The 24,864-nt window shown below is 39.4% G+C and overlaps 1 protein-coding gene across 1 annotated transcript in view; it reads left to right on the forward strand.

Moving 5' to 3' along the window:
* The window catches only part of SPON1 (spondin 1), a 185,666-nt gene that overhangs the window by 157,263 nt on the left and 3,539 nt on the right, over window positions 1-24,864 (forward strand). Inside the window, exons 8-15 of the mRNA XM_041485915.1 lie at window positions 15,848-16,049; window positions 17,261-17,401; window positions 17,729-17,804; window positions 18,217-18,399; window positions 19,753-19,923; window positions 20,961-21,128; window positions 22,485-22,649; window positions 23,899-24,162. Of these exons, the coding sequence (XP_041341849.1) occupies window positions 15,848-16,049; window positions 17,261-17,401; window positions 17,729-17,804; window positions 18,217-18,399; window positions 19,753-19,923; window positions 20,961-21,128; window positions 22,485-22,649; window positions 23,899-24,162 (1,370 nt within the window). The remainder of the gene's footprint in view (window positions 1-15,847; window positions 16,050-17,260; window positions 17,402-17,728; window positions 17,805-18,216; window positions 18,400-19,752; window positions 19,924-20,960; window positions 21,129-22,484; window positions 22,650-23,898; window positions 24,163-24,864) is intronic.

A 24,864-nucleotide genomic window follows, 5' to 3' on the forward strand; every position in this document is an offset into this window, starting at 1 on the left:
TACTTCCTTGAGCACACTGGTATCAGTCTCCAGCACGCTGTCAAATCAAAGTAATTTTTCTTATCTTCCTTGTATAAACAAGTGCACAGCCCATTGCTCCCCTTCCTCACGGCCGTGTTTCAGGCAGAGTCAAAATGTTATTTTCATACCCAGCTGCAATTCGTTGGCCTTTGGCGGTATGGAGGATAAAATACATCAAAACCAGATAGTGCCACTGGTATCCAAATCTGCATATCTGGCACCTGTGAAATAAACAAGCCATGACAGAAAAATGTGGGATAAAGAAGGCAGGACTTTTAAAGTTAATATGCATCAAATTCACTGGGAGTGAATATCTTTTTTAATTTTGCCTCAAATTCCCTATCCCAAAATATATGTCTTTTTTTTTTTTGGCTGCACTTGTTATTCCTTTAGTCCTTTCATTTCAAATCTGGACATCACCATTGAGTCACAAAAGGAGAAGTATTTGAATTGGAATTCTTGGGTCTAATCACTCTTTTGTATTCCCTGTAAACCAGGGGAGCACGTAGCCCTGTGCAACACTGTGGAATCTGAAATTCCATGTACAGCCTACCACTGATAAATACAAACATGGATCCCATACAGGATGGAAATTATTCTCCAGTATGTAAATTTAAAGTTTAGTAGGTCAGCCTATAGAAAACATATTTCAATGCAAAAATTCAAAGTATTTTATCTTGGTAAACAGCATGATGAGAGTACCTGACATATAAAGAGTTTAGCAGTTATGAACTGTACACAAGAATTTTCTTACTTCTCTTTCACTTTTTTTTTTCTCTGATGCAAAACCTCTTTTTCTCTCCAACCTTTTTATTGCCTCAGTCCATTCTTAGTTACAACCAATGGACCTTGAAGTGAAAGGTGTTTTTCCTCACTTTCATTCTGAACCATCTGAAGTTTAGAAAACTCTCCTTTCCTTCCTTGTTGTCCCTCCTGTTTCCATTTCCCCTCTCCCTGCTGTTTGTGTGAGCAGTCATGGTCCTGTGGTTTCCCAGAGCCTCGGGACTGTGCCCAGATCTGACTCTTTTCCTCACCCATTTAAGGAGCTCCTTTCCATTTATTTCAAAATTACCTGAGAACGCTCCAGTAAGCACTTGTGGAGCCGAGCAGAAAAGGAGGTCTAGTCTTTTAAAATTACAATGGATGGAAGTATTGATACATTATTTATATATTTATGTGTCTATATATTTATATATAATATATAACATATATATTTATATATTTTCATATTTAAGTATTTATATATTTATGAGTTTATATATTTATATATAATATATATAAATATATATTTTTATATTTTCATATTTAAGTATTTATACATTTATGAGTTTTCACGGTTACCTCATCATCTCCTAAAATGATCCCATCCACCTCTTTCCATTTCAAGTTTTGCATAGCTCTGATGTCTTTTCTCTGACTATGTTGGGGCTGTTTTTCCCGGCTGGCATGGAGGATATCAGGAAATGGGACAGCATGTTCCTAACTGTGGGTTCTTAGCCTTGTTGTAGGCAATGTGACTTGAACTGTTCCAGAAATCAAAGTGTAACCTGTAGAGAGTTGATGGAAAAAAAGAAAAACTGCTCTGATCAAAAATAAGTTTGAGTTGACAGATCATACGAGGTAGAGGGAAAAATGCTGACATACTCAGCAGCATTTTCCTTCCTTTATTCTTGAATAAAAGCTTTCTCAGTCTTTCAGAATTCTTCTGTCACCGTTTGACAAAAAATATTTGGCGTAGGTTTTGATCCTGCACTGGATTTTCTCTGATCAATAAATTTTTATTACAGCATTTGGCAACTGGAAGCCAAGCCACAGATGTGTATATTTGGGCTTTCCGTGTTGCTTTGCTTCTCTCTTTACTTTTATTTTTAAATAAATAATTTTTCAATTATTTACTTATTTATTCTCACCTTTTTTTTATTTTAAAACTTTATTTTTCTTACTTTTATTTTTTCATTGAAATTTTTAACTTTTGCTGGATTTTTTTTATTACTTCGCTGTAATTTAGTGCTGGTCCTGCTCCCATAATTTTTTTTTCCCCTAAAACAGCTTCCACACTGAGATCACTGAATGATGAGATGTTGTTAGATGTTGTTAGATGGACAATGTCCTAGGTCAGAACTGAAATTCCTTACTGTCTTCTGAAATGAAATGAAATAACTCATTCTCCTCATGTTATTCTTCTTTGTTAAAAAGCTGCATTTATTTTCCTGTAAACTCCTAATTCAATTCCTGAGCTGTTTGCATACTAAAATAGCTATTAGTAACACTACCATATGCATAAAAATTAAAACCAAAACCCCACGTTCTGCTCCTGGAGAACAGAAATGTCTTGCTCTATTTCCACCTTCTTTTTTCTTCTAAGCTCCTTTGCAGTACTTAAAACAGAGTGCATGAATTAGGTAAATTTGTAAAGAAAATACTGAGATTTGTCTCCTTCGTTTGACTGTTATTTACTGAATTCAACTTAAAAACCACAAAGTTGCTGTTCAACCAAAGATGCAGTTTTAAAGTAAATTATAATTTACTTACATCTAGTTGAAATTGATTTTCTATTACTTGCTTCATTTTTCTCCACTGAAAACAGTAGAAAACTACAACATTTGCATTAAATTAAAAATAATGGAGTAGTTCTTTGAATTCAAGTTTCAAGTAGACATTTCTTTTGGTGCTGTCCTGCAAAATATGTGATTTGAGGAATTTTTTAAAGATTTTTTGGAAAATCTGATAGAATTAGTCTTATTTTTCAGGATTTGGGTAATTGATCTGTATATCTGTCTGTCTGCAGAATTAGAGAAATTAATTTCCAGTTCATCCATGTGAATTATCTATTTCTCTCTAAGCTGCATGTGTGGATAAAATACTTGCATATAAATCACAACAAAACCTGGCATTTTTCTTTTAATAAGACCTATATTAAAAAAATATTTGTAAGCTGAAATAAAAATCAGTACCTTGTTGTTTTACCTACATTGGGAGTGATTTGTTTTGGAGAAATTAATGTGGACACTGTTGGAGGGAGGGGAAAGAAACAGATGTACAGAGGGGATTTGTGACCTTGATCAGTGATTTTACTGGAGGAAAGAAAGATTTCTCTATCTCCCTGTTTAATTGTTGCCTCAGATTTTGGTAAAAGCAAGCTGCTTGTTCCCTTGTATCGTGTTTTAATTTTGAGACAGTCCACTGCAGTTATTTATTATAAATGCCCAGGCTGAAATAATTAAGCAGTTTATGCCAGTTACATTTTTTAAGGCATGTCAGATAGTGCTGATATGTGCTGAAAAGTACCTTAAATGGCCTTCCCACAGAGCTGCTTTCACTCTCTGCAGGGAATGCTGCACTTTTTGTAGGGCCAGAAGGTGTTAGTTCAGAGCTTTTACTATAAACAAAGGTCACACAACTGCCAAATTACTCCCAATATACCATAAAATAATTAATACCTTTAAACGTTTTACTAAATCCTCCCCTTTCTCAACTACATCCAGTCCACCCCCAAACTCTCAAACTAATTCCCCAAAACCTTCCTCACCTTCTGCCATAACCCAAAATCAGTTGGCTTCTCATTGTGATGAATTATAACATCTGTGATGGTGTGAATTATAACTTCTGTATTGCCTCACCCTTCACATGAGACTGAAAATGGAATAAAAGGTTTTTAAATGCCTCTCAGTTGCCCCATCTCTGGGTCAGAAAAGGCCTTAATCCCACAGTGGTGGGTTTTTGGGTTTTTAGGGGATCCACACATTCTATTTGGTTGTGTCAGCAGGACCTGAACCCACCCAGGGATGATCCTCTCCCATTCCCTGCCTCGGTGTGGACACACAAAATCAAATAAAAATCCTCCCTCTGTTTTCCCCTGGAACCAGATGTTTCCAGTGCCTGCCTCAGAATCCCAGGGGCAGGGCTCAGTGCTGGTCTCTACTAAATTTTAATCAGCATTGAGAGGGGAAGATTCAAATCAATGCATCTTTCAGCTTTGATAACAGAGAGGTTTTAGATGAAAAATAATGAAATACCCAGAGCCCTGCAGACTGGAGACCTGGCAATGCCTGATAGTTAATTCTGGCAATTTGTTTTCCTAGAACATCTTATTGAGGGTTGATAGAACTATTCATAAGCACCACACCAAATTCCTGAGGGCTTGCAAACTAAAATTCATTGGAAAATTTCTACCAGTTCCTATCCATCCACTTAAAATATTTGAAACTGGGCCTTTATTTATTCTAAAATACTGTGAAGTCACAAAAGTTTAGTTTTGCATTAGGGGAGTACATTCTGAGGTTGGTTGCTCGTTTTCAGTTGATTTAACCCATGTGCTGTCCCATTAGGAGTGATGAAATTACTTCCTGGCTTGCCATGCAAAAAATAAATAGCTGCTCATAAATAAAGGTGATATTGGTATCAGAATGTCATTTATAAAAATGTACAATAGCAATGAGTAAATTATTGAGTTGCTCAATTAATCAGGTCTTCAGACTACCCAACTGAGATTAAAAAAAAACAACAAAACCCCACATTAGAGCATGCACACTTGTGTTTGTGTTTAAATGGCATTCAGAAAGGCAAAATACAGATGAATTGCAATTAACCAGCTGTAACGGGCATTGTCTAAATTGTCTAAATAATTATATTTGTTGTTGTCTCCAAAGGGTTGAGGAAAGCTCATATCATGGTCCTTTAATTATCTCTGCACTGGATGTCATTAATATTTGGTTATACAAATTGATTGTAAACATTGTTCCACCTAATGAGTTGAAAAATAAATCACGTGGATAAATTTTTCTTGTCTGACTAAGAGTCAACAGAGGGTTATACAAAAATAAGGAGGATTATTATTTATTATTATTATTTATTGCTCCTTCTTATATTCCTTTAATGCTTTTTTTTTCCATGCTACTTTTTAGACATTTTCTCCTAGGTGAATACTGCATTAATCTGGTTTCCACTTCCTCTGTGCTTTTAAAATGGTAAAGCTGGTGCATTTTCTTGTCTTCCAAGTTTTTATATCTTTCCATAGCTGCATTTAAGCCATGGAACCTCTTATTTGTGCCTGTGGTTGAATTACCTTTAAGGGGTTTTTTTAATTAAAAGAAAGAGTGTTAACTCTGGTTATAAAGTTAGCAGCATCACACCCTAGAGTAAAGTGGACAGCGTGAACAGCTCAAAAAGAATAGCTGATTTAAAACTAAAATATAATACAGTGCTAAGGTAGAATCCAACTATTGCCTGAAGCAAACTTTGATGAACTTTGAGGGATTCTCGGGGGCAAAAATATCTCATGCTATTAATTGCAGTTAATAGGTTGCAGCAGCAAAAGGTCTCTGACCACACTTGGCACGTGGCTGGAAAGCCAGCCAAAAACCCCAGACCAATCATTGCCAATCATCACTGTGCCTGAGCTGCTCTGAATTCTCAATAACATCTTTCCCATCAACAGCAGCTGCATCCAGGGAAGCAAAACTTCCAGCAGAGAAATAATGACATTTGCACAAGCCCATCTCGTTGATAACAAGCCATCGTGAACAACGAAAAATAAAAGGAAATAAAACTGCTGGCAGCTAAGGCATGAAGAATTGAAACCAGGAGTAGGCTGATGAATTGTCTGAGCTGCAAATTCATTCTCAGAGGCTCGCCATTGTAATGAGTGAAATGTGGTTGTATTTGACACCTCATTGGATTTATGTTATCCTAAAAGAAAATACCTTTTCTTTTTCCTGAAGAGTTATGATGTGCTTTTCTCTTGACAGATGAGTTGATTTAGATTTTGAGATGCTTGAAAGTATTTTTTAAATTCCCTAAGTGGCTCTCTCCTACTCCAGCTACGCTGTTATAAGAATAAAAGTTGTAATTTTGTATTGTATGGGCCATATTTTCCCTTCAACAGGCACCCTGGGAATATTATAAAAAGATTTTGTGTGAGGTATGTCTTGTCTAAACTTAAACCCCTGCATGCTAACTATGCAGATTGAAATTTTCATGCCAAGCTGGAGGAAAAAGAATGTTTCACTTGTGTTTAGAATGTTCTAATAGCTGTTTATTGATCGAGGTTTTGTGTTGCCATCCTTTGGAAAAATGACTTGACAATCAATGAGTTGAAAAACTCCTCCAAATCTGACCAAGCTTATGAATGCACAGAAATCTCAGTGTTCCTGTGATTGCTTGGTGACATCTGGTAGCTCATTATTCCTTCAGAAACTGACTTTATCTGAGATGCCATAAATGGATGGGCACAAATTCTGCAGAGGCCACAGCGGAATCCAAAGAATTGCAGAGAGAACTAGATCAGAATGCAGAGCTCAGGCTGATGTGGGAGACATTTCTGGATTGAAGCTTTCAGGAATGAAAAACAATTTCTAACAGTTTAAAGTGAGCTGCTTTGGTGAACTGCAGGAAGAAGTGGAGGAAAGCAGCACACGGGAATTGGCATTTGAACCCTTTATCACAGCTGGCAGAATTACTCTTGCAAAACATAATCAGGACCTGAATTTATGTAATGCACAAACAGATGTAAATGTGAAAACCTCATTCTTTATCACAATAATGATGTTTTCCTTACATCAGTTACAAGTTAAAAAAAAAAAATCTTGAAGCCCTTAAACTAAAAAAAATGTTAAATTCCAGCTGATTTCCTTAGGAACTAACTTCTTTAAATTAAAAGCATTTTCAGAAAATATAACAAAGGCATAAAGGAGCCATTTATCAGAGGAAAAATACATTCTGTATAAAAGAGAAACACAGCACTTCAACTAAAGTATAAGTCTAGTTCAGATTTATCTACTCAATTTTTGGATGAGAACTTTTCTCATAGCTGTGTAGCAAAAACCTTATGCAGTGATGCTGAAAATGCTTTGTCTTTTAAAAACTCAGTTTCATAGTCAACTCCTCAGAAGGGAACAGGAGTGCAGTCTTTAAAAAATAATGTTTCTAACTTTGGATTTTCCATAGATCTAGTTAGACATAAGCTCTGGAAGCAACAATTAATACTCCCAGAACTTTCTACTCATTCCATGGTACCCACTCCCACAAAAAGAAATATAAAGAAAAAAATGAAAATATGATGTTCTGGTAGCTCTGATCTTTCTAAAGTAACTTTTTATGAACGTGGATGTACAATTGGAGCATTGAAAGTTTATGAACTTTAGTTATCTCATGATATGCATCCCATGAATTTAATATAATGAGGGTCTGCAGTGATTTCTGCTGTTTTCCCCCAGATATGTTGTCCTACAAAGCAGCTATTTTTTATTCTTTCAAGGCAACCTTTTGTTTCAGTGGTGCCACTACAGCCTGTGTTTTTACATTTTATTTCTGTAAATCTCTGGAGGGTCTTTTTTTCCTCCAGGGATCCTTATCCCCCTGGTCATCCCCCACTGCCACATTGTGCTGCCTACCCTAAAATGGGGTAAGAGCCAATATCTGCCAATCCTGCTGGAAATAAGGTTCCCTTCTCCAAAATGACAGTATGGTACCAGGAAACATTTTCAAAGTTTGGAGGTTTTGTGTACAAAATGACACGAATGAGGAGGCCAGACAGAGTCTCTTGTTTCTATGGCAACACAATGATGTGTCTGGCTCAGCTATTTTCTCCTTTTATGATTTTATAGATAACTGGGATTCATCCAGTGAAGTTTAATATTGTCAAAAATAGAATCCTAGCCGCCAATCTAATCAGAAACAGTAATGCAGAAAGGACAATCCAATATAAAAAAACCAAAACACAGGGGGAAAGTCAGCTGTGACTTTGGATAACATGAAGAAAAATACATAAATTTCTCCAGAGCTGTGAAATAGTTCAAGTGCTCCAGCTCTGCATTTGGCTAATGGCAAAAATGTATTTTATGTCAGAAAATTTCCTGTGCTGCATCCTTCCTTCCCGCTGCATCTTATTCCTTCACACTGTTGTGTCCTGTCCTGCAGACCCCAAACCCTCAGGTGATCCCCACCTGTCTGACTTTGGAAGGTTTGGTGCTCCTGAGCTCCTGACAGCTGGATGCAGGAGAGGTTTTGTTGAATGAACAGATCAGCAAACCTAATCAAAGCACTTTTGTTAAAAGTCTTTGACTTCAAAATGGAAACTTTCATGTAAGAATTGGACTTAAATGGAAAATTTTTTTCATTTTGAAAAAGTAAATTGTATTTAGGGTTTCTTTAAACATAAATTCTATTTTTTTCCTACAAAGTAGATATATTTGTCACACCAAACCCAAAAATCTCAGAAGATGTATCTCAGCAATAATACATATTTCAAAAATCCATCTAGAATAACAGGCATTTTTATTTGATACAGGGTGAGATTGAGCTCAAAGTGCATGTATATATTTGGATAATATAAATCTTTAATCATATGAATTTCCATTTTATTGTTACTTTATTGTTACTTTCAGAACTTAGAAGGAATGAGTGAACCCAAGAACATACCCTGCCCTCACAACTTGGTTGCTCTATTTTAATGCTCTCTCCAAAGTCCCATTTAAATGAGAAAATAACCCAGTCTCTTATTTTTTCCCAGACATCAGGACAAAACACTGCTGAGTTGTGTTTTAGCAGCTCAAGGCAACAAATTTCTGCCTCTCTTGGCATCCATTCCCATGCTATTGTGAACCCTGTTACCTGAATCCATGTCAGCTGAGTGCCATTTAGAGTTGTATACATTTATATAACTTCTGTACATTTATACAACTTTATATACATTCGTTGACTAAAAAATCAAAAAACTACATCACGTATAAAAAAGAATTGTCTTAAGTACATTACTTAAGGGTATTACTGAGACCTAGGGAAACTTCATTTTCTGACAGATGGTCTGACACACCTACGTTAAGAAATTCATAATCCAATCTCAAGGAAAAAAGAGTTCTAGGTAAAAACATATGTGTTTGTTGGAAAAGAAAAAAAATGTATAGATTTTTTTTTTTTTGTCAGAGCAAGCACATATGGAGCTCCATTTTCTGTCACCATTTACTTTCTACTTAAAATTCAAATGTCACTAGGCAAGGAAAAAAGTTAAGTATTAAAACATAGAAAAGAATTAAGTAAGAACAATCCCTGCAAGCACTCATTGTTCATGGAAATTAAAGGCCATCCAGTTAAATCAAACTTCCACATCCCATTCTGCAAACATCTCATCCCTCGCATTTTTTCTTTCTCTACATGTTCCTCCCATTGGTAGTTACAGTTTTATGATTATTTCCCAACCATCTGCTGTCTTTCCTTGAGCCAAATAATTTCCCTTTATAATACGGTGAGTAATCACGTCAGCATCGTTTCCATGCAATTACTCGTGTACTCACTGATCCTGCCTCCTCATTCCTGTGTAAATACTCACTGAGTAACTGGGATGATTTGCCACTTCAATTTCTAGTGAGCACAACTCTGTTTGCAAAATTTCAACTTGCTAATCGTTACCCCTTTGCATTTTGTTATTTATGAAACGGTAATTAAGTATTTTCTCTAGTTCCCATCTCCAGACACCAAAAGGGATGTGAACGTTGGATGGAGAGGGATGCTGGATGAGCTGGAATGTGAATTTATTAATCAAGGTGCTGGGCATCTTCAGAGGTTACACTGGGACTGGAGAAGTGCAAAATGCAATTCTCATCTTGGGATATTTGCAAATCAAATTATTTTGGGAAGTAGGACAGTATTACTTTAAAATTCTTTAAAGGATTTTGAAGGAGTATCCACATTTTTTAGGTATTCCAGTCAATGGTATTGATGGTGCCATTTGTTAAAGACACCATCAATGCTATTGATTGGAAGGGTATCTTTTGTTAAAAGGAGATCTTTGCTGTAATCTAGTACTCAGAATGAGTTAAGCTGGTAGCAAATCAGAGTTCGTTGCTAACCAGATCATAAAGAGGTCTGAGCTGTTTGTCTGATACTGTTAAGGAGGGTGGAGAGGACCAGATCTCAGGCTGGGATGATTTCAGGCCAGGCTGAGGAGCTGCTCTGCCTCTGCTGCTCCTCCAAGCAGGGTCTGCAGAGCAGCCAGGGGAGAAAGGAGACAGACACACAGATACACAGGGCTCTTACAACACCCCTGGGATTTCCTGGCTAAACACAGCTGTAATTACTCCAGGCCGACAATTTGTAGCCCCAAAGCTCCTGGGAAACAGAGAGAAATTTCTTGAATCCATCCAGAGACTCCTGAAACATGGTTTGATTGCAAATGCACAGTAAATAATCAAAGGGGTACAAAGCTCTTCTAAGCAGGAGTAAATATTGCCAGCAACATAACACACCTTGTTTGTGACAAACTGCAAAGAATAAACCAAAAACCTGCAGTTTCAGAAGCTGCAGTCCTAACTTGAGGTTTTCTTGCAGTGTAGAAAACCTGCTCACATTTGTTAATCACATAATCAAGGTATGCCCATCGATGAATGAAGATATTAAATCAAATAGCTGATGTATTAAAGAATAAATATATCACTATTATCTACAGTAGCAATCCAGGCAGGCTTATAGGAAAATATGAAAATGCCTGAAATGTGTGCACAAAGTCCCTTCCTTTTGTAATGCTTTCTAAAAAACGCTCAGATAATTGATATTTTAGAGCAGCATTTGCTCTGATGCGTGGTTTAAATGGCACTGGTAATGATATAATCCCCTAGCTCAAATGCAATACCATATCCTCCCCTTTTAACTGGTTACAGCAACATTTTCAGTTTAAAAGCTGACACTCAGCAAGGTAAGAGGTTGTTATGTAGGGGGTTTTGTATGCTAGATGTGTAAGAAGTTTTCTGTCTTTCTTCATTCTTTCCCTATGAAATAAAATAGCCAAACTCCTCCTCTCACCTCCTCTGTTTTGGTGCTCAGAGAAAGCAACAGCATTAATGTGCTTTGCAGCTTTTTATGTGGATGTCAATCAAATTTCATTGGTTCAGTGCTCATGTTACCGTAGCTTTCCTTTCCCTAGCCCTTTTGGAACATACACATGTTCAAATTACTCATCAGCTAAAGTGCTCACCTGCCCTGCATTTAATCAGAACTAAAGATTCTCCTCCTCCTTCTGTGCAGCATTGTTCTGGGGTGACAGGACAAACCTGAAACACCTGAAATTCAGGTGTTGGTATCTCTGCATAGAACTTCGTGTCCATGCAGTGACAGTAATTTCCATCACTTCATAAATGGTTTTCTCAGTGATACAACATCTAAATATCTCATCTAATTTGCTCTGTTGGTTGCAGACTTTTAAGGGTATTTTACATTCAGTTTGGGAGCTTAATTCTCTTGCTTTCTTTGAAGCTACTTCACTTTTCAAGATGTTCTGACTCTAAATTGCACTCAATAGAAGAGGTGTTGTGTAAGTGCTGCTGGTAGGAAGTTCAAGGGTGGGAAGTTTGTTTCCATGCTCACACTGTTATTTGTATCAATAGCAAAAGGTTCTAAAGATGAATAAATAGGAATGCTCATTCTGGAAATTGTAGATATGGTGCAGTGCAAGTCTCTAAAAAAAAGAAGGATGCTGCTTTTGTTTTCTAGAGGTAGAATGGAAAGCTCATTTAGTATTTCTGAAACTATTCAGTTTTCATGGTCCTCTAATCAGCTAAACTCTTAATTAAAAAAATAAAAATATACTGTTTCTTGATCATCAGGACCACTGAGATGAAAGCAGTGGCAATGTGGTCCACAGGGCTTTCACCCCTCTGCCTCTGATCAGACTTAGAACAGTTTCTGTCTTTCCACTTTTGTCTTCCTATTTGAAAAGGCTACTTTGATATGAAATCAGATCCTGGTACATTCAAATAAATTTAAGAATGGTTTTATAAACCCCTAAGAATGGGGTTTGGGTGATTATATCTTAATAATCACTTGTGAAAAAATCAGGAGAGTTGCAAGCTATTTCCAACAATCTTCCTCTCCATATACTTATTCAGTGCATGGTAGATATCAGATTTTTTTCCCCCTGCATAAAATCTATAATACTGCCTGAATTACAATTTAATTCCAAAAGGGGGTAAAATCTCAACCCTATAAATGGTCTTATTACCTCAAAAAAAAAAAAAAGTATATGCTTAGGCTGCCTCTTGCTTCTTCTTTTACTTGCTTCTTTTGTTTTGCTAATCAAATATCAAACCAAAAGTAATCACAAAGTTTTATTCTGCCAAATATTGGTTTTGCTATTTTTATTCAGCAGCTCTACACAACCACCTTCCTGCATGCTCTCTTCCCTTTCTCATGGACCTCAAGTAGAACACAACAATATTGATTCAACACTCAAAAACGTGTCTTGCAGCAAGCTGAGTTTTCTGATGGTTTGTCAAAGACTTCCTTAACGCCCACCCCCAGCAGTGATAGCAACTAGGTTGTCACTTGGGGAGAAAACTTGTGAAGCAAAATCATGTTTGTGCTCTTTCAGCCTTAAAAGAGGAAAAAAAAATATATTAAAAAGCAAAAAAACAAAAAACCCAAAACCCCACAGTCTAAAACACAAACACAAAAATGGGGAGGAAAAAAAAGACCATTTGCCTACACGGCTCAGTATATGGCTTCCCTGTAGCTGGAGATCCTAATCCTGCTAACAAAAATAAAATTGGCTAGAAATAAAGGAAATGGAAAACATTAGGATGCAGGATGCTGCCTGGGACTTGCCTCGCTCTGTGCTGTGTGACAGGAATTGCCAGCAGGCTGCTCACAGTGGAAAATCACTGTCTGCTCCAGCCAGGGAAAGCAGGGCTCCCCTGCCCCCTGGGGCTCTCAGGGCTCTCACCTGGCACTTTCCTAATGGTCAGGATTTGCTCTGCAACTCCCACTTGCCACTGGTTTTAGGCATTTATTTGTGCAGGGGAAGGAAAAGGGGCACATTTGTCCCTTGAAGAAAACTGACAAGTTATTTACACTTTAGGCTTTCCTGTGGGCTTTACCAGACGTGCTCAACTTGTTGCAGAAGAACACCTTCTAAAATTTTGAAAGAGAAAAAAGGATGATCCAAATTCCTATTTTATCCAAGGTGCTGATGACACAACAATGAAAAAAGTTGGGTTTGGGGTGTACTGAATAAATTTTTGCATTGGTTTCCTTCATGGAGATCCACAGTGCAGTCTTAGGGCATCTGAGCCAGACATGTGGCTGAGGGATGCATGTTAGGTTCCTGCCAGCTTCATAAATCTGTCATTCATGTGGATACTGGAAAGAGCTGAATATGTCAGATTATTAAAAAGCTAACAAAAGCCCCCAGAGTTTTCTCTTGTATAAGTCTGTGCCTATCCCTACACCTGGGTAGAAGTTACGGGTGGTGCCTTAAATCAGTCTATTTCCCTTAAATTACAGCAACTCAGGAAGGACTCTGGATTTTGGGCTACATTAAACAAATGTTGTTCAAGTCAGTATCCATGCGCCTTATAAAAATTTGTCAAATTTGCATTTGGGAGAGGGAGAGGAAGAGAGAGGAAGAGAGAGGAAGAGGAGAGGAGAGGAGAGGAGAGGAGAGGAGCCTCCATTTGTCCTCCATGAATTTTTACTTTTCTTTCTTAACTTGCTACAGGATAAAAAACAGTAAAATGGCCATAACATTATCTACCTGCCCTAACAAAGGAGCAGAAGATAGGTGATTTTTGTCAAAGTGCTCTGAATTGGAAAATTATGGCAGGCTCAAGTTTACTGGTATTTAACACATCCAAAGTCTTGGAGGCAGAGTGATTCTCACACTGAAGTGTTCTTTAACAGGGTTTCAACACTGATATAGTTATAATTTAAATACAGATATAATTTTTATACAAACATATTTTTATTTAAATTAATATCATGATGAATATGTTGTTCTGCCATGTCCATGTTAGACATATTCTCCATCTAAAGATCAGCTACACAAACACACATCTCTCTGATATTTTTACAGTGTATTGCTTACCCTGTTTGAAATATAGAATTCCTGTAGGGAATTCATAGAAACCTTTATAATGCAGTAAATCCTTTAGCTACTTGAAGTCAGTTAATAGGCTTTTTAAGACTAATCACAGCTCTGTGCCTGACAAATATATCAGGATACTGCATTCACTGAGGGAAGCTGATACTGTCATCATTATTTTATGACTTTGCATTAGACAAACTGAAATCAGACTTCTATCTCTAATGAGAAAAAAAAAGCAATTTGCATTTCTTTCTGGGAAAGGCAGGATTAATGACATCAAATACTTAGCAACTCTTCTGCTCAGAGTCTTTAATTCAACATAAGATAATTTACACTGTAAGAAACCACTTCTAAAGACTCTGGAAGAGAAGTGGCCAGAACATTTTACACATTAGCAAATTCTTCTTAACTTGCCTATTAAAGGGGAACTAAACATGCTAACTTTTAGATATCTTGCTTTTGAAACTTCATGATAGCTACTGAAAAATCATTGTCTTTTAGCTGTTCTGGTTTTCTTACTGAGAGTGCTTTGAGCCAGAAAAAAAACCCCACAAATAAATACCACATTTTTATAAGCATTTGTAGGAAGAATAAACTCCTTATGACTACAGTAGAGCAGTGTCTGTGCAGTGTTAAGCATGCATGGGCATTATTATTGGTTACCTAGCTAAAAAAGGAAGCACAAATAAGACTGTAAAAACGTCTCACATTTAAAATAAATGTGGTCTTTAGATACTCTGAACCAGTGTATTTTGGCATAAAATTGAAAAGAAAAAACCCAACAAAACCTCAACTTGACTGTATTAACCCAAGTCCTGTAACTGGGGAAAATTTGCGTTGACATCAGACCAGAATGTAGAACAGAATTAGCAAAATAATATTTTAAATAATTCTGCATTTGTTGTTGCTCACAAGAAAAACACCATGAAGGGTTCCAGCTCCTCTTCTGCGAGCAGAAGCCTCCATCCAGGGCTGGTTTTATGGCCATTTTCATGGGGAAAAATGAATGTGGGAGCTGCTGCCAGCAGGGCAGAGCCCAGGGTGATGCAGCAGATTCCCTCCCCAGGGAGCGCCCAGCGAAGGCAGGATGAGCAGAGGAGCTCTCACACCCACCCTCAGGATCTGCCAAATCTTGGCTGAGCCCTCCAGGGCTGGCAGTGACCACTCATCTCTCACTCACAGGAGCATTAAAACTCTATTCATCAGTTCTTTTCTGCACACACTGTAGCACTTCCAAGAACTTTTGGCGTTGAAACTCACATTGGCTTTGGGGGTGGGGGTAAAAAGTAACCCAGCAATCAAGGTATTTCTCTGCTGTTTTAGCCCTAATTTTTGCAAGTGTTTTAACAGATGTTTTTATTATTATTATCCCACTAATGCATAAGCACACTGCTGCAGCTCTGTACTTCTATATTGTCGGATTAAGTTATTTTCTGACCCAGAGATAGGGCAACTGAGAGGTGTTTTAAAAACTTTTATTCTATTTTTAGTCTTATGTGAAGGGTAAGACAATACAAATATTATAATTTGCACTATCACAGTCAAAAACTATTTCCTACATTATAAATGTTTCTTAACCTATCAATTTTTACCACACTATACTATAAATTCCTTAAAACTAATAATCTAAAATTACCCCTCATAAATCCTATAATATCTTTCATAATTCTATTTATCTAAAGTACCTAATCTTATTTACAAAACCATCCTTTAAAACTTTTTTCTAGTTCCATTTCTCTCTCAACAATGCCTATCCTCTTCCATAACATTTCCAAATCAACGTTTCTTACCTCAAGGTTTGCATACAGATACATAATTATGTAAACCTTCTATCAAACTTTAAAAATTCTCTGCAAAATTCTCCACATTATATATCTTTTGCCTATTGAAGTGCAAACCTCCTTGGGTGATGCTGCAGGTTTCTGGGCTCATTTCCCCCTTGGCTCGGGCATTCACGCTCTTCCTCTGGATTTGCAGGAGAGCTGCTCCCTCTGCTGAGTTTTCCGTGGATCGCCACCGGCACCTGATGTCCTTCCTGACCATGCTGGGCCCCAGCCCCGACTGGAACGTGGGGCTCTCTGCCGAGGATCTCTGCACCAAGGACTGCGGCTGGGTCCAGAAAGTCGTGCAGGATCTGATCCCGTGGGATGCCGGCACCGACAGTGGCGTCACCTACGAGGTACCGGCACTCTCTGTAGTTTATCCAAATTATCCCCTCACAGCAGTGAGGCAGGAAAGCCTTTATACTTTTTACTCTACTGATTTTTTTTTTTTTAATGAAATACAATTCATTTAAAGAGATGTTAACTACAATTTACTGTCCATGGTTTTGCCTGAGTTCCCTCAGCATTGGCACTGACAGTGTGACATCCACCTGGGGTGTTTTCACCACAGAAGGACAGAATGGGTAAGGTTGGAAGGAAGCACACAAGTTATCAATGCAGGGTGTCCCCAGCCAGGGAATAATGTGCAATGGCTCCATGATTGAGAAGGCTGAATAAATGCTTTATTAAGCTATATTATATTACACTACACTATATTAATATTATATCATACTGCTAACATACTAAAGAAAAACCTGTGACCCCTTTTGGATAGTCATGACACAGCTCTGACCCAACTGGTCAATCAGTCCACTATCACCAGTGCCCAATTAACAAATCACTCCTCAGTAAACAATCTCCATAACACATTCCACATGTGCCAAACAACAGGGGCAACAAATAGAGCTAAGAATTGTTTGTTTTCTCTTCTCTCTCTGAGCTTTCTCACTGCCTTCCCCAGGAAGAATCTTGGGAGAGAGAATTATGTCCCTCTCTGTTCAAAGAGTATGTGAATACCACAGCGAGTCATCTGGTCCAATCTCCCTGTTTAAGCAGAGTCATCCTAGAGCAGGTTATAGGATTCTGTACAGCTCTTGAATACCCCGAGTAAGGGAGGCTCTGCACCCACTCTGGGCTTGGTCACAACAAAGTAAAGAATTTCTCATTTATGTTCACCTGTTATATTCACCTATTGAATAAACAGAGGGCTTTGGTCACAACCAAGCCTTTGGGTGCCCTTTTGTACAGACCAGAGCAGTGCCATCAGCAGCTACATCAACTCCAGTTTGGGGCTGTTTCAACCCAATGCCAGCTCTTCTGTTTGGCACAGGAAACTTCAACTGTTTCTCACAGCAAAGCAGAGCAAAACCACCATCAATAAAACCCCCCAAACGAACAAAAAAACCCATTAAAAAAACCCAAAACAAATCCCCATACCAGTAAGTATGAGTGTAAAGAGGTCACCTCACACTGGAATTTTGCAGTTTAGCATTTCAGTGAAGTTTTAATTTCTGCAGGTTAACTATTAGTTTCTTTTATAACACTGTTTTTTTCTTTTTGATTGCAGTCTCCTAACAAACCTACAGTGCCTCAGGAGAAGATCAGACCTCTTACAAGCTTAGATCATCCTCAAAGCCCATTTTATGATCCAGAAGGAGGATCTATCAAGCTGGTGGCCAGAGTTGTCATTGAGAGAATTGCACGAAAGGTAGAATACATATAAGTCAAATTCTCAAGCAAGTAAAAATCCACTTTGTAAACCAAAAAACCAATCCATTCTTTTTCCACCTTCCCTCCAAATCTACACTCCTTAACCTACCCACAGCAAAGATAATGGCAGAAAAAATTTAAACTGTCTTAAGCTCTCCTAATTCTGGCAATTATTGCATCTGCTTAATTGGTGATTTTCTTTATGTACACCTAGGAATTCAAAGAGAAAAAGTTGCTGCAGACACAGCAGTGTCTCACAATGTATTGGTCTAACCCCTCATGGATGAGTTTCCTCTCTTCAGTGTTCACAATCATTGTTTTGCAGGGGGAGCAGTGCAATATTGTTCCTGATAACATAGATGATATTGTGGCAGATCTAGCACCAGAGGAAAAAGAAGAAGGTACGTTTGAAATTAGTTTCTGCACTACTAATAATTTATATTTGGTTCCATTCTCTGCTGTCACTAAGACAAAACTGACTTAGGAGCAAAAATTCCACTCAGTGTCAAAGAGGTTTTCATGTCTTCTGATCTCTTCTGTTAGCTTTCTTCTGTACAGAAAAGAAATTACATGTATACCTAGGAGATGACAATAACAATACAGGCAATAAAAGACAGAAGACTTTTGGGGTTCAAATAATTTTTTTTTTAAAAGAAAGTTGGCAATATTTTTTTTCTTCTGGGCTAAAATGGAGATGATAGAATGCAGAAGGAAATCATGTATATTATTGGAATCTAAAGTAATCATCAGCACAGAAAAAGGAAGAAAGTGGAAGACCATTTTTAACATTCAATGCCTTTCCTCTCTTTTCAGATGACACCCCTGAGACTTGCATATACTCAAACTGGTCCCCATGGTCAGCCTGCAGCTCCTCTACCTGTGAGAAGGGCAAGAGGATGAGGCAGAGAATGCTCAAAGCTCAGCTGGACCTCAGCGTGCCCTGCCCAGACACCCAAGACTTCCAGCCCTGCATGGGCCCAGGCTGCAGCGATGAAGGTAACCAGGAATGGAAGGTGGAGGAGAAGAATGCCCTGTGGAGTTTGCTTCTGCTTTAAAGTTCTCAAGGATGTCAGTTGCTGTAGCATGGCTTGAGTGGTGGCCAAGAGAAGATTGCTGAAGAACACGAATGGCAGCTGTCTGTGGTGAACTCTGCACCCCAGCTGTGTCAGGGCATGAGGTGCACAGAAGTATAAAGGAGGAGTGAGGGATGCTCTGGAGCTTTCATGGGTCTTGGGTCTTCAAAGAGACAGGAGCAGTTTTTGGGTGTAGTCAAGTTGTTTATTGCACGAATACATCAGTCTCGAAGGTGAGGAGTTCAGAGTAACACAGAGTTCTGTGCTAAAAGTTTTCTGGCATAAAGTCCAGAGCAGAAGCAGCAGCAGCTCCCACCTTTTTTCTTCTTCCTTCCTTTTATCTTCCCTCTTTGCACCCCAGTAGAGGTGTTTTATTAATAAATCGTCCAATCAGCTAAAAACACGATTCTAAAACACAAATTCTAATGTGCAAAAGTAGCATCAGTTCTTACCCAAAATCTACCTACATAATTTTATTTATTTACGTGGATAGTTCCATCAATTCTATCTAGAAATGCAAGCAATGTTCTGCTATGTTTTTGTTATGTCTGGAGCTAAGTTACTGAACTTTAAACTAGGTTTTAGGGCCCTTTACTAGCTAACACAGTCTCTTAAGGCACTTAAGATATATTTCTACTTACTTAAAAGTAAAACTTCTATTTCATGTCTGTGTGGCTTACTATATTTCAGCATCTCTAGAGGTTCTGATTCAAACCCTGCATTTCTTTTTCTCTCTGAGAGAGGCTTCTGTTTCATGCATTCCAAAAGGATGCAGCAGAGGAGAGGACAGTGGGAAAGGCAGCATAGAAGGGATGCTGCACACAACTGGGCAGCAGCTCTGTCAATCTCTGTGGCTGTAGCTCTCTTCACAGAGGCATAACTCTCTCCCAAGATTTTTCCTGGGGAAGGCAGGGAGAAGTTCGAAGAAGAGAAAACAATTCTTATCTCTATTCACTGCCCCTGTTTTTTTGACACATGTGGAATGTGTTATGGAGATTGTTTACCCCAAGTGATTTGTTAATTGGACTCTGCTGAGGGTTGTTTGGATTGATTGGCCAATTGGGTCAAAGCTGTCTCCAGACAGGGGTTTTTCTTTAGTATTCTTTAGTATAGCATCTCTTTAGTATGTAATTTAGTATAGTATTAGTGTAATACAGCATAGCTTAATAAAACAATTGTTCAGCCTCCTGAATCATGGAGTCAGAGCACGTTATTCCCTGGCTGGGGGCACCCTGCACTGATAAATCCCCACACCTGAACGCTCTGTGTGTTTCAGATGGCTCCACCTGCATGATGTCTGACTGGATTACATGGTCCCCCTGCAGTGTCTCCTGCGGGATGGGGACGAGGTCCAGGGAGAGATACGTAAAGCAGTTCCCTGAGGATGGCTCCATGTGCAAAGTGCCCACTGAGGAGACTGAGAAGTGTGTTGTAAATGAGGAATGCTGTAAGTATTTCCTTCAGCTTCAAAAAATCCAGCTAATAGCAGGAGGACTGCCCCAAAAGTTTTTTATATTAGTCTTACTGGGGTCCCACAGAGCTCCACCTTAGGTCCTGTGCTCTTCAATACCTTAATAAATGACTTGGATGCAAGATTAGAAGGCATACAAAGCAAATTCCCAGATGATCCAAAACTGGGAGGAGCTGACTCCCTCAAAAGCAGGAAGGCCCTGCTGAGAGACCTCAAGAAATTAAAGAACTGTGCAATCACCAACCACATGAAGTTCAACAAGGGAAAGTTCTGGATTCTGCACCCGGGATGGGGCAGCCCTGGATGTACAAACAGAGTGGGGAATGGGATGCTGGAAAGCAGTGCCAGGGAAAGGGACCTGGGGGTCCCTGGCAAGCTGAATGTGAGCCAGCAGTGCCCTGGAGCCAGAAGGGACATCCCTGTGCTGGGGACATCCCTGTCCTGGCACAGCAGCACCAGCTGGGCAAGGGAGGGGACTGTCCCACTGCTCTGAGCTGGGGCAGCCCCACCTTGAGTGCTGGGGGCAGGTTTGGGTGCCACAGTGGGAAAAAAAAAAAAGTTATGAAGCCATTAGAGAGTGTCCAAAGGAGGCCACTAGGATGATAAAGGTTCCAGAGGAGAAGCTGTGTGAGGAGCTGCTGAGGGCACTGGGTCTGTTTAGCCTGGAGGAGACTGATGGGAGTCCTCAGTGCAGGAACAAATTCCTCATGAAGGGACGAGGAGGGGCAGGCACCAATGGCAGTGACAGAAGCCAAGGGAAGGGCCTGAAGTTGTGTCAGGGGAGGTTTAGTTTGGATATCAGAAAAAAAATGGGCACTGAAACAGAGTCCCCAGGGAAGTGGTCACAGCACGAACCTCATGGAGTTTGAGAAGGGTTTGGGCAGCACTCCCAGGGACACGGTGTGACCCTCTGTGCAGGGCCAGCAGCTGGACTCCATTATCCTTGGGGGTCCCTTCCACCTCAGCTGATGCTGTGATACTGATGAACAATTTTCTCTGCCCACTTTGAACAGCTCCCAGCAGCTGCCTTGTCACGGAGTGGGGTGAATGGGATGAGTGCAGTGCCAGCTGTGGCATGGGGATGAAGAGAAGGCACAGGATGATCAAGATGACTCCTGCTGATGGATCCATGTGCAAGGCAGAAACCACCGAGGCAGAGAAATGCATGATGCCCGAATGCCGTGAGTGAAAGAAGTTCCTCTCCCCTGTCACCATGATATTTTATGAAAATCCTTTGCTAGGATTTTTCTCCTCTTCTGGCTGAGAAGCCTCAGAAAAGAAATGCAAACAATAACTATCTGATGGCTGTGGAATGTGGCCTGGACATTGTTCACCAACAGGTGCATCTTGGATTGGTTCATGTTGGTTGTTTCTAATTAATGAATCAATCAAAGATGCAGCTGCATTGGACTCTGAGAGTCACGAGATTTTGTTATCATTCCTTTCCAGTTCTCTGATGGATCCTTTCTCTCTATTCTTTTTAGTATAGTTTTAGTGTAGAATTTTAATATAGTATATTGGACTCTGAGAGTCACGAGATTTTGTTATCATTCCTTTCCAGTTCTCTGATGGATCCTTTCTCTCTATTCTTTTTAGTATAGTTTTAGTGTAGCATTTTAATATAATATATTGTAAACCAGCCTTCTGAAACATGGAGTCAAGATTCTCATCTCGACCCTTGAACACAACCATACTCCCCTGCTCTGAAAAGAAACATCATTTCTGACACATTGCCCCAGCACACAAAGAACACAGCTGAACCAGGAGCAATGCTGCTTTTCCTTGTCCTCCTTCAAATTGGGAGAAAAATCTTAGGGATTGTACATTAATAGCACATTCACTGTCAGGATGAGAGCTTCAATAAAAAGTGTTCAGTGGTGTCCTGTTGCTGTACGACCCACACAGTGGTGTGTGTACCAGCAAGCCATGCCTAAACAACTCTAAGTTATAAATACGAGGGATATTTGACCATAAGGCTAGAATAAAACACATAAAACCCTCCCTGAAATTTTAACCCCTGAAAATTTCAGAAATTGAGGTGTTTCTTTTGTGCAATCAGCCAGACACACCCTTACTGTCACTATTAATTTCATATGAAATGCTACATTTTCATCAGAGATAATTTTAAAAATATTTTTGGTAGATTAAATATGGAAGTTTCACTTGTTAGACTAAATTAAGTTGACTTTTGGTTCTATTCACTGCAACAATCTTTCTTTTTTTTACAGGAGTTATGATTGAAACATAGCTCCTTAAACTATTTATTCCCCAGGTGCATTGCGACCCCAGCAGATATGACTTAGATACAGGAAAAGATAGCAAAGACATTTAAATCAAGCAAGCCTTTCAATTTAATATAAAGTTTTCTGAGCTTCTTCAGCAGCACCATTCAGCTTGTGACAAGAAAGTATAATAGGCTGATGACAGATAAAACACATTTTCCACCTGTATTATTTCCAAAATGTATACCTCCATACTTTATTCATAGGAAGAAATCATTAATAATAAGAATTCATTACCTTTTTATTTCCTACCAGATACCATCCCCTGCCTGCTGTCTCCCTGGTCTGAGTGGAGTGACTGCAGTGTAACCTGTGGGAAGGGAATGAGAACCAGGCAGAGGATGCTGAAATCTGCTGCTGAGCTGGGAGACTGCAACGAGGAGCTGGAGCAAGCAGAGAAATGCATGCTGCCAGAATGCCGTAAGTTTGGAGAATTCCCTGGGAAGAGGAGGCTATTATGTGTCAAAATCTATGGATCACACCTCCATCACCATCTTAGCATCACTTTTTAGATGGGGGAGGGGGGGTATCAAGTGTGCATTGTTTAAAAAAAATTATTATTATTATCATTATCATACACTTTCAGCAATTGAGAGCTGAAATACAAGTGGGTCTTAAGTTCAGCTTGCCCTACATCACTCCGTGGTAATTCCCAGTATTTCCATGGGAATACAGCTCTCCATGTTTAACACACTGCAGCTCCAGGCAACTCCCCTGTAGGAAATAAGTTAGAATTATAAAACTTGGTTTATTACTCCAATGCAGACAGTGTGCCAGGAAAGAAAGAAAGAAGAGTTGAAATCACCTGTGTGATTCTTTCAGCTCAGAAAGAGGACAAAAGGGGCTTTCTCCACCTTTGATACACCTCTGAATGGTATCGCTTTGCAGCCTGCTACTGGATGGTGTGGAGGCAGCTGCAGAGATTTTTTTTTACCTTGCTCCATTAAAATCCCCCACTTCTTGGGCAGACCAAATTTCTGGTTGTTTTTCAGTCCTTGTGAAGTGTGAGAGCCTAAGGCACTGCTGAATGAATGAGATATGATTGCCTTTAGCATCCTGTTTCCTGCTGGTTTGTGAGGTTGTATCAAAAATTACATTATTTTCACCGAAAGTATTGGTTAAAAAGGCTTTTGCACTGTAATTGCTCATTCAACTTTTCTTAAATAATGTGAAATATCATTTTGATTTTTATTCACTGGGGCTGTAAGTGTTAAGCAGTGTTGAAAGATGAAGACTTTTAAGACATAATGGTATTAGTGAATATGGCTTATTGCGTAACACTGCCAGCAAAGCAAGGCTCAGATCTCAGAGGCAGCAAATTATTTTTAAATATAACTCAATTTTCAGCAGCTTTTCATTACAAAACAGACAGATGGGTGGGAAAATTGAAGAAGGCACAGGAGAATTATTTATATGTTCTTTGTAATTTTAGCGATCTGCCAGCACCACTCTTGAAGAAGAAATCAAAGAGCGTGTCAAATAAAACTTCTGCTAGAAATGGACTCAGAAAATTCTGACATGCAGCCTCCAAACAATTGCTGAGAAGACTGGAGGCTTAAGTGGAGTCTGTGTAGCTGGGGTGCAAAGATTCATCAGGCACATCTGCGTGTTTCTGTGTTCAGACCTCACGGATTTTCTGTCATTTTTTTGTGTTTTCCATTCCCTGCAGCCATCCACTGTGAGCTGACGGAGTGGTCCCAGTGGTCTGAGTGCAACACCTCCTGTGGCAAGGGCCACATGATCAGGACAAGGATGATTAAAATAGAGCCCCAGTTTGGGGGGGCAGCCTGCCCTGAGACCGTCCAGCGCACCAAATGCAGAGTGAGGAAGTGCCTGAGGGGAGCAGGGATGGAAAAAAGGCGCTGGAAGGAGGCCCGGGAGAAAAGGAGAAGCGAACAAGCAAAGAAGAATTTAGAGAGTGAGCAATATCCAGGTGAGTGTGGAACCACTTTTAGTGGTTTTCTGCATGATGATGATGCCTCATGAAGGCTGACCTAGAACAGAGACTAGACTGAGCTAAAGAATAAAGTAGGGATTTGTTAAGAGGCCTCAGTGGATCCACCTTGGGCAGCACAAACCAAAACGGCCCCAAAAATGGACAACTGCTCACAGGGTACCACACTTTTATAAATGTTGGTCCATTTGCATATTGGAGTTAATTGTCCAATTCCAGCTGCAGCCCCTGCACTCCCATCCTGCTTGTTTTTCTCTCTCCAGCCCACGCTGTTTGTGCTCTTGGGCTGCGATTTGGATCATTTGTCCTTGGTGCCCAGCTGGAGCAGGAATTGTTTTGTCTCCCTGCTCTGTGCACAGAGCTCACCATGCCCTCATGTGAAGCCCAGACCCACACACTAAAGCAGCACAGAATGTGAAAAATAGAAAAGCTAAAACCTGAGGCATCAACAGAGTTTGTGAGCAGCTCCACCACATTCTGTGAGAGCTTCTTCAGCAATTCAGTCAGTAAAACACAGCCACTTGCAGTGCTTGCTCATCACCAAAATCACCCAGCCTAAGCTCAGGGCACCATGGAGAAAAGCCCACACCTGTCCATGTCCCAGCACTAAAAGTATTTTAGCTACTCCGCACAAAAGCGTGAAGAAGTTTAAACTTTACACCTGGCAAAGGACTGCCTGCA

Source organism: Pyrgilauda ruficollis, unplaced genomic scaffold, assembly GCF_017590135.1.
Source record: "Pyrgilauda ruficollis isolate IOZ18807 unplaced genomic scaffold, ASM1759013v1 scaffold119, whole genome shotgun sequence".
NCBI classification, from domain to species: Eukaryota; Metazoa; Chordata; class Aves; order Passeriformes; family Passeridae; genus Pyrgilauda; species Pyrgilauda ruficollis.